The following is a 12913-nucleotide window of genomic DNA, read 5'->3' on the forward strand; positions in this document are numbered from 1 at the left end:
AGGTGGTCCTCCATTTAACCACGGCTTCGATAAAGGGACCCAGTGCTCAGCCGGTGGACAAGCTGAAAGTTGACTCGAAGCCTAAGCCGATTCCGTCAAAATATGGAAGAGTCAAGATTCCAAACGTTGCTTTAAAACACTGCTGACACAGGAGCCGTTGAGCGTTTTCTCTGAGGATTGCCATCCAATTAAAGGATTTAGCTGTCTTGATTAGGTTTTAAGTGTTTTGATTTTAACAGCTGATTGACTAAACTTGCTACTTAGATCAAGGTGATAATATGCTGCCTTCGAGGCAGTCAACTCCGTACCTTACCTCTGGATTCCGTCAATCTGGTGGGGTCCTTATCGCCCACCACTGACCCATCTTGAAGGCTTCCATCCATTCCCCCATGAACTGAGATGGTGTCTCCCTGCACATCGGCCTCTGTGCAGAGGCTGAAGAGCCGGACTAGCATGATTGACCTTTGGGGACCCCCCAGCAAATCTCACACGCCAAGGAAGCAGCTACCCAAGGGTTGTTCTTAAAAAGCAATTAAGTGTGAACGTGTGCGTGTTGGGGATGGGGGAACTCAAGAAATGACGTGATCTCAGAAAGAGAACTTGACAACACTTCCCCAGAAGTGACACTTGTGACAGATGTGCATGCAGGTGTGAGAGACAGGATGAGATACAGGTGGGTTCACACCTCCCGTCATCTCAAGCTACACTGTGCTTTGTTTAGTTCTGTCTTGGCAGTCCAAGAAATTTTGGCTTAACATGAACGGCGATCCCGGTGCCCAAGTCTCCTGTTGGCTCCCAGTTAATTTTGAAGAAAAGCAACGAACAGCATGCTGTTAGGGCTCACCGAAGATGGTTTGTGGGGTCTGACTTGGTCCAGAAGCTCTGGAATGGATATTTCGAATGGGCCCTTATCTTTACTCCTACAGTTAGATTTATTTGCCTTTTCTGGAGCTTTGATACCAGACAATAATGATTTGTGATGCTTCCCTACCCTCTTTTTCCTAATGATTTTGGCATGGCCCACTAGCTCATTATACTCAGTGATTACTCTCCCTGATGGATGGAACACATTCCAGCAGCTTAAGGTCCTGGTCAACACCCAAGAGAATCTGCCCAGAGAAGTATCTAAGAAGGCTATTGATGCATTCATGATCACCAGGGTTAATCTCCATCTTAACTCCCTGGGGAAGCCCTGCTCTCTCTTCCTCCCCCAAGCCTTCCACTCTCTGTTCTCTACTACAGCAAGTGAAATGTTGTAGTAGAGATGGGGGCATGAAGCTGATGGACAGGCCAGACCCCCATACGTTGGCTGAAAAAGAAAATCAAACACTGTGAAATAGCTGAAATCCTTACAGGCAACAAAATCCCGTCTGTGCCTTCTCTACTGCAAAACATTCAAACATAAAACATGGTTGGGGAAGGAAAACACTACTTCATTTCCTTGTTTTCATTCTCACAAGTGCCCAACCCCATCTGAAAATCCAAATGCCCCATTTACCTGTGATATTCTAATTTCGGCCTATCTTTTCCTTCTAAAATCCTGTTCTGGTTATCTTCTTCGTGCCCTGGAGTCAACTTTATCCCAAACAAGCCCCACGCCCCATATTTTGGCTGAACTTCTCACAGAAATTCTCCCCAACCCACAGCCGGTTGCGAGCAAGGAAGTGACAGGACAGATACAAGAGCATCTGCAATATTTGATAGATGCCCAAGGAGGGATAGAGAAAGAGAGAGACAATTATTTTCATGTGCTCATCAATGTCTTTATAGAAAAAAAGATGTCAAGTGACAAGGCAGTTTGCAATGGGTACGAGGAAAAATTTGCCACTTAATTGAAGATTTCAAAGTAGGGGGACCTGTTGTCACTGCCAACCCCAAAGCCTCGGGCAATCCACATTCTTCAAAGGGCTAGATATGAAAAATGCTCGGCCGCATCAGGCGAGGACACAATCTGCTGGCCCAGCTGTGCAACCTCTATTTATTTTCACCCCATGCTAGCCCCCATTGAGGCCCAGGGGCCCACAGAAAAGCATGGCAGCAGTGTTTGCTCTTTCCTGCTCCAGATGGCTAAGGACATAGCTACTCTGTGGACTTAAAGCTGATTGAACAGGAGAGCCTGGGCAAAATTAGTCAACTGTTTCCTGCAAACATGTTTAGTAGCACTGAAGAGAAGCTGCCCTCTTGGTAAACCTCTGAGATTGCTTGAGGAAACACTAACCTATTTGCACAGTTTCCACTTTCCATAGCCCTCAACGATTGCCCATCAGCAACCATTGCCCATCACCATTATCTTTCCATAGCCCTCAACCATTGCCCATCAGCAACCATTGCCCATCACCATTATCTTTCCATAGCCCTCAACTATTGCCCATCACCAACCATTGCCCATCACCATTATCTTTCCATAGCCCTCAACCATTGCCCATCAGCAACCATTGCCCATCACCATTATCTTTCCATAGCCCTCAACCATTGCCCATCACCAACCATTGCCCATCACCATTATCTTTCCATAGCCCTCAACCATTGCCCATCACCAACCATTGCCCATCACCATTATCTTTCCATAGCCCTCAACCATTGCCCATCACCAACCATTGCCCATCACCATTATCTTTCCATAGCCCTCAACCATTGCCCATCACCAGCCATTGCCCATCACCATTATCTTTCCATAGCCCTCAACCATTGCCCATCACCAGCCATTGCCCATCACCATTATCTGGCCCACTGCTTAGAGACAAGGTAGCCTCTCTGACTGCTGGGATTCCTGATAAGGTCGGATCACTTAAAGAGAGGGCAGGAATGGGATAGAGTGGGGGAAAGAGGCTGAGGTAAGAACTAGCCCACAACTAGCCCCAGGAAAAAAAATATGAATAGGAAGGGGAATAAAAGAAGAATATTTGCGCAACCCAAGTATTTTTTTTAGCAAACACTGCTATCCTACTGAAATTGCTGCTTAGTTCTGAACCCTGAAGCTGCAGAATATTCAAGAGAGCTGCATGTATGATCCTAAGGGATCATTCCTGATCCTAAGGGAACTGTACTGACATGCGCAATACGACGTGGAATAAAAAATAAATGGCTCCAGAAGGATAGAGTTAACTGTGGTTTTCAGTCCTGGTAGTCCAAACAAGAGCGTCTGGATTACTATCCTGCTTGTGGCCTCCTTTTATCTGGCCCAGCAGGGCTGTTCTTATGATCTCGAAGGGAAAATGGTTTTCCCCTTCCTAAGTTGCACCTGCTTCAAAGCGAACAGAAGACGCAAGACTCACTTTGCTCTTAAGCAGGCTGAGTTCTCTCTCGTGGCACACATTTTGGTGGATCTGAGGACAGTTGAACCCATATCTCCAAGAAGGGGCAATGAGGAAAGTTGATGCTTTCCCCGGCCACTGTCAAAAATGCCTCACCGTGACCCTCCCACCATCCATTTTCAGACCCCACAGTTCCAGGCTTACACTTCAAAACTTCTGCTCTTCCATGACGATTGTTCCAGAAATGGTGGATACTACAGCATTGGAGCCAAACTTCCTGGGAGAACAACCCAGTTCCATTGCCCAAAGTACCTGCTGGAAATGTCATTGTTCAACCCTTACCTCCTTCTTTTTTAAAAACATTCTCGCACACTCAACGTTCTACCCATGGCTGAGAATCTCAGACTTCTGATAAAGACAGAACAAAGGCTGCAGGCTTCACCGAAGGTTCTTCTCTCTCTCTCGGGTATTGCTTCGTTGAGTTGCCAGCAGGATCCCGTGTCACCAGCAGGATCTGCGATTCACAACTGCTCTTCATCAACCCAGATGGTTTTCTGCTGCTCTTCCCAAACTTTATCCTTGATGATCCGGAGGAGATCTTCGATGCTGCTCCATGAATCAGCCTCCAGCGAGGCATAAAGGCAGGGCAAGCCCTCCAGTTCTTTCTCGTTCTGACGACATGTCCGTAATAACTCATCCTCCACATCTGGTTTCGGAAGCAGCTTTCTACATTACACAAGAACCCCCCCCCCCAAAAAACAGCTGTTACCCATAGAAGTGCATGTGCGTACACATAAACAGACAGGTTTGGGCAACAAATCCCACCAACTTCTGTTGCCCAGCTGAACGATAAAGAACACCAACGACTGAGACAAAGTGCCTTAAATATACATTCAAAACGGAGCTAAAGTGGACTTGCCTGAGGATTATCTCCATAACACGTTTCCAGGTAGATGTTAAGAGAGACCACGTCTACATGACCTTGGGCTTCTGTCCTTAAATCCTTTATCCCAACCATGACCAAGCATAAATGTGTTGATATCCTTGCATCTGCCTTCTCATTCTTCTCTCCCTGTTCTTTTCCATTATCTACCTGGACTTCTAAGGTCCCCTGAGAGCAGAGATTCTGCCCATGGAACCCTTCCACCACCATGCGGGTTCCGCATGAATGGATAAAGAAGGGGCAATGCTCCATTTCCAAGGGAAAGTTTTCAAAGATGTGGAACAACTTGTCTTCTGAGGGTGTTTCTCCTTATATCCTGAAATTTAGATTTAGGCATAGTTTCTTTCCTTGTTTCATGCCCCATGCCTTCCTTCCTTCACTGACCATTTCTTACACCTTATCTTATAGATTTTGCTGAAGGTGCATTCCCCTGAAAGGGAGTAATGTGACGAGAATAGATGTAAATACATCCTTAGATTAAAAGGTTCAAGTTTAGAGAAAGGGGGGTTGAGCAGGTATGACTGAAATCAATGGGCCCAATTAGTTTCAAGTTCTTTATGTCTCATTAATTTCAGATATAATCACAGTGAACTTTCTCTGGGTCAGGAACAATAACTTTAACTCAGCGGGAGCCCCATGGAACGGATCAGCAATTCATTTCAGCCAAAGAAGTCTTAACCCGTTAATAGTATTTTCCTTAAAAAAATCTGCATTCTCTCCCAATGCCTTGTTACATCTGTATTTTCCAAAACACTTTCCTGAACACTAGTCAGTTGCATTCTATGAAAAACGTCGGCTGTTTTAACATGCAAACAATGCATGATGCACCATTGATTTTCAGTTTTTTGGCAGCTAGCATTGCACCTACAGCTAATAAACCAAATAAAATAACAGTAGCTGGATTTGATCAATCAAATGCTGTATTTCTGAACTGAACTGAAGTATAGCATTTCATGGTTTGCTAACACTCTGTGCCTGTGTTGCCAAAAGAAATGCAATATAACTAAACTTGTCCACCACGTATTGTTTATGGTTCTCCAGCATTTATTTACAGATAACTTAGAGATCCTTTCAATCTTCCGTGGGGTAGAGCATGACTGAGTAATAATTTGCTATTGATTTTCTATTATGTTTACACTTTGGCTGGTTTTCATTGTCATGTTCTGTAGACACTTCCATTTGTTTTCTGAAATTGGAGAGTTCAAGTCTCTTTCTAGTTATCCAGTTCATTGTTTTACAACATAAAATTTTATTACTGCTGACCATTTCGGAAAAAGTAATCCTACGTGGGGACACAGAAGATCCCGAATCACAGAAGCCAGTAAAGGGGGAAAAGAGGCATAAACGCCAACATCAAAATATGCCCCTAGATCTTGCCACTCGCTTACAAATCACTTCTGTTCAGTTCATGGGCAAAATGTCTGGTGGCCATCAAGTCCACCCCTTGCCCCGGGAAGAAATCCATATTGAAGCCTGCTTCACCTTCTTCATGAACATCTCCAGGGAAGGGAAGCCCAACACCTCTCTGCATTACTAGTTTGATCCGGTTTTCTAACAAAAAACATAACAAATGGAATCTAGCTTTTGTTTTTCTCAAACAGATTTTGTTCTCTCAAAGGTTTCTCGCTTGTAATTTTATTCACAACAGTCATAATGCAAATATCCCTCCACCGAGGCCCAACGGGTAGAAAAGGGATGGCTCGCATGTTTTGATTCTGAGTCATCCGGGCCACGGTTAACATCTGGAGGGCTGTGACCATCTGGCAGCCTTTTCTACCCTGGGCCTTCCAGATGTGTTTGTGATTATGGATCTGCAGGCCACAAGAGACACAAAAGGTCTCATTTCAAGAATTCCCAGAGACCTCCGTCTCTAACAATGAAAATGAAGCCAAAATTTGAAACAACTTTTCTGTTATCGTGAGCCCACCGAGAGCTGTAAGGGGAATGACACACACTGAGACACGCTCCCTGATTGAAGATGACGACACTACCCATTCAATTGTGTCTGGTTCTTGGGATTCTATGGACCAGTTCCCTGATGAAGCTCCCTTAAACTTCCTATTGCTTCCTTATTTCGCCAAGACTGAGGCAGACCACCAAAACATGTTCTGTACATGTTGGATAGGATTTGGGCCCCAGATGAAGCCTTGCTCCCAAGAAAGGTGGTTTGAGACAACAGCATCTAAACTAGGAGCTAAATATTGTGGGGGCAGTGTGAAAAGGGGGGAAAATAGCAAGTCGAAAGGAAGGGAAAAAGAAAAGGAAGGCGAGTAAAAGAAAAAAAAAGCATGCAGCGGGTACTTTGCAAAAATACTGATGGGTGTGTGGGAAGATACAGGAAAAACAGCCCCAACAGACAAAAAGGTATATATTGATATACCAAGGAAATCAGTTGGTGCTCATAATTTTATCTCTGTCTGTCTGTCTGTCTGTCTGTCTATCTATCAAACTTTATCACCCTCCCAAGGATAATAATTCATGGTGGATAATTGGATCCAAACGGTGGGCCTGATTCTAAATCGTCAATTGCACCGTGGGTGCTGGTAGTTCTGCCCTGTTCCCCAAATCCTCTATAACATCATTTTTTTTTCCAAAACAAGGAAGAAGCAACTTATGGACAAACAGCGACAGATGTGCAAATCCTAAAAAAAGAGAAGGGGCATCTCTGGGACGCGTGTGTCAAGGTAGTCAAGGTGGTGGCCTGCCTCTGCAAGATCAGCCCCCGCCCCGTTTTTTACCTGAGTTCATTTGGGCAGCTGCTGCAACCATCTTGACTTTTTTGACCTCCCCCTGCCAACATTCCTGCAAGAGGCGAGGCATCCCAATATTCATTTCCTTCCACTCGCCAGTCATTCTTTTAGGTCCAAACAACACAATGCCTGAACTTGTTCAACATACCTGAACTTCTTGATATTTTTTTCCAAGACTTTAATAAAGAGAACAATGGGATATATCTTGGCTTTGATTAAATCTTTTGTGCAGCTGACGCCAACTTCAAGCAGGCAGTGTTTGTTCTGTAAACACACAGACAGGAAGAGGACTTTGGTTAAGTACATCTGAGGATTTATAAGCACACAATCTCCAACAGGATCAAGTAAATTGGAACCCATTGATCGGGCATCTGATACGACCGCTTTTCATCAACAGCAGATTACGCCCTCCAGATTCTCAAGGTTTTTCTGTCCCTGGAAACCTTCACTCTTCCAGTCTTACTCTCAAACTGACTTCCCTCAACTCTCTTCGGCCAGCCCGAGAGCATCCCATGAGCTTTGTGGCTGGGGAAAATCTGAACCTGCATCTCTCTGTCCTTAGCCCAGCTCTGGTGTTAGTCCTGCGAGGTAGTCCAGACAAGAAGCACAACCAGGAGGACCAGCTCTACCTTTATCGCAAGTTTACATTAACAGAATATTGCTGGAGTCTGAAAGCCCTTCTCCGCTCCTTTACCTTTACTCTCCAGAAAACTAGGGAGGGTCCCTTCTGAAATGCTTCCCATGCCCACCCTCCTTCTGGGGGCTGAGAAACCTTTTGCATGATGGATGTCCAGTCCACAGCTTTTCCTCCCAAGGTCATTCCCACAGACCACTACATCTAAACATGCTGGACTAAATGAATTTGCTCCCCCCCAGCCCCACTCTCTTCTGCTTCCTCTTTATTTTCCACATCGGGTCCTCTCCCCTCAATTGTCTTTTTTTCCTTTAGAACAACATGGTAGCACTTTTTACAGATGCTTCTTGGCTATTTTGACAATATGACAAACCAAGTTATCTGTCCCCTAGAGGCACTGATTAATTCTAATATACTGGTAGTCCCTACTTGTGGATCATTCAATTTCTGAGTCTTTCCAGTTGCTGCAAAGGAGGCTGGCAGGATCCTGCTTGCTTGCTTGCTAATTTATTTATTTGCATGCCTACCTACCTACTGTAATGGTATGTGGGAAAGACCTTGAGAGATTGGGGAGGGGGGAAGAGATGCCACCTAGAGAACGGTCAGATAAGAGAGGGCGTAGCCTGCAGCTGCATAATGGGTAGAGAAAGAGGATCAGAAGGGACCCTCCCTAGTTTCTCGGGCTGTGAAGGAGACGATGGGAGATTTGCACTTTCAGACTTGCAAAATTCTGTTAATAATAAAGCAGAATTAGCTCATCTGGTCATGTTTCCTGTCTGGTGCACCTGGTACGACTGACACGTACCTACCTACTAGTCATTTACATTTCTCTGCATAGAAGCAAAGGGCTTAAAAATCCACAAAGGTGCAAACAGGATCATCATCACTGGAGATAAAATTTGGAGGGGGCCTGTGTCATTCCTTCATCATTTTGTGTTTGTTTGTTTGTTTGTCCCCCTCTATGGCTACAGGAGGAGGAGGAAAGAGGGAACAGGCATTCCCAGTTTTCTCCCTGGAATTTTTTCCCCACTCAGAATCAGGAAGGGAGGGCTATCTTTTGGGGAAGAAGAACGCCAGAATACCACATAGGAGACCAGGGGAAGTTAGTTTAAGCCCAAATAACCCTGGGATTGTTTGGGGCTAAAACTCCTACAGAGTTAGTTGTTGGGGTACCTTAACGTGTTTTGCTCATATGACACATTACCCAGCTCTCCACCCCACCCTAGCTAAGAGAACAGTAGCAGATAAGACTGTCTTAGCTCCTGATTTGGTGAAACAGACAGATCTCACAAGACTACGGAAACAAGGCCAGAGGTGGTCTCTGCTGTTGATGACAGAATAGGGGAGTACAGAATGTGGCCCATGATGATTTTCTGCACAAAGAAAAGGAAAAACAAAGTTGGAGGAAGGAATACTTTTCCCTTCAATTTTACGCCCACTGTGCATATCGTATTACATGGCAAAAAGATTGGAAAACTCGCCTTAGCAGCAACGGCTCCAATATTTGCTGGAAAAATACATTCGTAAGTGTGCGGATTCTTTTCTCGCGAATAGATTATTGTTTCTGTCAAGCGCCTCCTGAAGAACTCTTCCTTGGTTATAATATCTGGGAAAGAAGGAGCCGAAAGGTTAGAGGGAGAGCTGGAATCGTGCGGAATGCCTTTGGGCGGTCAGGGCAAAGAGCCGTCCACCTGAATGGACCCTCCAGGATTAATACGAGTAAAGGAGATCTTGCAAACCGGGTTAATTTTAGGGAGTCCCACAGGGAGCTGACATTTCTGAAGAATCTCAAAACTCTCGTCCCCGGAGCATTAGGGAGCAAAAACTCTATGGCACCAGGTCCCTGAAACCGTGTTTTAAAATGTATTTGACCGGAAAAATATATAAAGTAAGGCATTCATGGAGTGAAGGAAATAAATCACAGACATAAGAGGACACAGACCACCGGAAGCCACAGACAGAGCAAAAAGGATGTTCTGATTGCTGACGTTGAGCGCTGCTAAGAGATCAAGGAACCAGACTGATGGTGCCTCCCTTCCATAGCTCTGCCATAGCTCATTGACAAGCACAGTCAATGCGGCGTGGTCATTAGCTGCACCAGAGCCAGTCGCTTATCAAAGCCATGTTTCAACTAGCCTTAGCGTGATTTGTCCATGTCTCCTGCGCAATATTCCAGTGCCTTTCTAGTCGCAAGTATTAAATTAGAACTGTTTTGAAACCAGGGAGCATCTGGGTCACCATCTTGCCTGATCCCTACCTGCAATAAGCCCCCTGCAACAACTGGGAGGGGGGGATAGGGAGGGGAGGCAGGCAGACAGGCAACAAGTGGAACAAATAGGATGCCATTCACAAAAGGAGAAGACTTAACAACTGTAGTCATTATCATCTTCAGATTTGTAAGCTTTCGCTAGCAGAGAACATCGCTGGCGGCGTGTTTATCCTCAAGCTAGTTAAATCTGGTGAACTGAAGCATGACCTATTCCAAGGAACAATGTGCGCAGCGACAGGTTGGGAGAATGGCCGACGTCTGCGTAATTGCTAGCCCGTGTTGCGGTGTCAAGATTCTCTGGGGAGACGGCGTTTCAACAAAAAAAGCGTGTAAGATCTTCAAGGGGCAGAATAAATGGATGTGCACACAAGACACAATCGCCCAAGAATTGGATCAGACCAAGGGGTCTTCTTCTCACCAGCAGGTCCTCTGGCAACAGGCAGACAGATTTCTCTGGGACATTTGGAAAGAAAAGAGGGACATAATGGCTGGTTCCTGTTGTTTGTTTGCTGCATTAGTATTTAGCTCCTTTCACAACATGGAGAGATAAACCCCCCTTTGCTGTCTTCCCTGGATCGGTCAGCAGCGCCAGTTTATTACTTAATCACGGTCACATGGAGTTCTATCCATGTTCGCCCTGAAGTCAGCCTCTCTGTGTTTGAGGATTGCAGTACATTTTGCAGGGGGAGGGAGAGAAATGCCATCAAACACAGCGGCCCCTATTTTCACAAAAGCAAAAGGACCGAAGAGGAGGAGGTGGTGCAGGGAAGACACGTGCAACCCGAGGATTCTGGAACTCAACCGGCTTTTTCAAGCCACCAGTCCGAATGTGCATTTTCTGGGTTAATACAGTTCTGATTACCGTACATGACTTTCTGAAGCTGAGTCAGTTCTCAGCTACGAAGAACATGCAGGCGATGCGCAGAGCTTAAAAGGAAACATATACTGGGGAGGGGAGAAATGGAACTCATTTAGGGAGCCATCTGCCAAATGTCAACGTGCATTTTCAGGCATCTTTAAAAAAAGTGATCCGGGACAGAAGAGATGTGTGGCTGAACACACAGGACACGCAAATGAAAGCAGTCCAACCTGATTCCTTCTCAGCATGGCATCGTTCCCTGCTCTTAATCTCACAAAGTTACAATGTCATAGTTTATGTTTTATTGATTCGTAATTGCCTGCTTAAATTATCATGGCGGGCTACCAGAGAGTGGCAGAAAAATATTTTCAAAATGAATAAATAAGACGCAGTGCAACCAGAGGTGAAAGAACTGGGTGGACGTTGTATTTAATTTTCACTCTTGTCATGCATCACAGAATAATCTAAAACCTGTTTACTGAGAAGTCAGCGCAAGTTAAGTGTTCGCAGGGCTGCCGTTCTCAAAGCAGAGTAACGGGAAATGCCAAATAGTGAAGCTCCCTCAAACTATTCCACATCAAGAATACATCAACACAGCACTTATCGGTAGCTGAAATGGGCATCAGAGTGGCACGCCATATTCACATACCGTACTTTTTTCAGGTCAAATCATCCAAAGCAATGGAACCATTTTAAAAACAAATATACTTAACTGTTTTCTGATCTATTTAGTGCCGCGTTTCCCTGTATGTTTTATGATTTCTCAGAATGCCCAAAGGCTTCCGACATAGACATCTGAAGGGAGCCTACTGTTTTATCCAAATCTGGAGTAGCGCCACGCAGTCGTGCCAAGATGGTAGCCGCAATCACATGACCAGAGTCCTGGTTCTTTTCACATGCGTTGTGCACGCAAAGCAGGAAAAAAGGAGTGGGGCTTCACTTATGTGGTTGAAGCCCCCATCTTGATGTTTTCTGAAGCCTCCCTGGAGATGCCCCAGCTCCAGGGCTCTGAAGGAACATTGCTGCAATTCAGTTAGAACAGTGTTTCTCAAACTTGGCAACTTTAAGAGGGGTGGGCTTCAACTCCCAGAATTCCCCAGCCAGCATGTGTGGACTTCAACTCCCAGAATTCCCCAGCCAGCATGTGTGGACTTCAACTCCCAGAATTCCCCAGCCAACATGCTGGCTGGGGAATTCTGGGGGTTGACGTCCTCACATCTTAAAGTTGCCAAGGTTGAGAAACATGGATCTAATTCGTCCTGTGAGTGTTCCGTAGGCACAATAATGCCCATCCATCCTGTCAACTCAAGATCAAATTTCACATTATACAGTTCTGAACAGTATAATATGAATTCTGGGGAATTCTGGGAGTTGAAGTCCACCCACCCTCAGGCTGCCAAGTTTGAGGAACACTGGCTAGCGTAAGACAGAATGACTTTAAACAAGGACTGTATGATTACCAGGTTTGCACAAGTTGAATTCCAGGGCTCCTCCAGAGTTGAGAAGCTTCTGAATCAAGGTCTTGGCGAGCATCGTGGGGCTGAACAGGACCGGGCGCCGGCAATCACAGTGGGTAGGTTTCACTAAGCTATACGGGATCAGGCTGAAGCTCTTGTTGATCTCAGTCATGGAATCAAACTCTAGGGGAAGAAGATTTACCCCACGGTAAACAATCCTAGAATGCGTGGGCAGCCCAGAGAAAGGCTGATTCCATCGCATGAACTTTTGATAACCAGGATGTCAGACGCTCCTTTGATGAATAATATCAGCCTGGTTAGAAAACCCACGTGACCACCTGCCCGAGATTAGGTAGAGGTTCTTCAAAGCATTCCAAACGTCTATTTTGGCCAAAGGCCATAAAATAAAACCTTGCGGGGATGATTCTTGATTCTGATTTATAACCAGGCCAGATTCAAGGCGTTAATTATCATGGGCAAAGTCAACAGTGTTGCAACCAAAGTGGGTCAAGGTTCCTCTGTGAAGACAGCCTTTTCCAGACCAAGAGAGAGGTAACTGGTGGGAATTAGAGCAGGGCCCTTTTGGTGGTGGTGCCTCAAAGGAGGTTGAGGTCTCACCTCCTCTTGAGTCCTTCTGGCGGGTGGTTAAGGCACTTAAACACTTAAGAATGGGATAGGTGGATTCTTCTGTTCCAGACAGGTAGCTGGGGAAAGATCACACGGGATCCCTGGCAAACTGCACATTCC

At 45.4% G+C, this 12913-nt stretch overlaps 1 protein-coding gene across 1 annotated transcript in view; it reads right to left on the reverse strand.

Annotated features, from left to right (window-relative positions):
- Positions 1-3726: 3726 nt before the first annotated feature.
- Positions 3727-12913, reverse strand: part of CARD11 (caspase recruitment domain family member 11) — a 48320-nt gene continuing 39133 nt past the window's right edge. Inside the window, exons 21-24 of the mRNA XM_063314804.1 lie at positions 12170-12349; positions 9063-9187; positions 7096-7211; positions 3727-3980 (exon numbers count right to left, since the gene is read on the reverse strand). Coding sequence (XP_063170874.1) covers positions 3776-3980; positions 7096-7211; positions 9063-9187; positions 12170-12349 — 626 coding nt within the window. The 3' untranslated portion in view covers positions 3727-3775. The remainder of the gene's footprint in view (positions 3981-7095; positions 7212-9062; positions 9188-12169; positions 12350-12913) is intronic.

This window comes from Candoia aspera, chromosome 14, assembly GCF_035149785.1.
Source record: "Candoia aspera isolate rCanAsp1 chromosome 14, rCanAsp1.hap2, whole genome shotgun sequence".
Classification (NCBI taxonomy): domain Eukaryota; kingdom Metazoa; phylum Chordata; class Lepidosauria; order Squamata; family Boidae; genus Candoia; species Candoia aspera.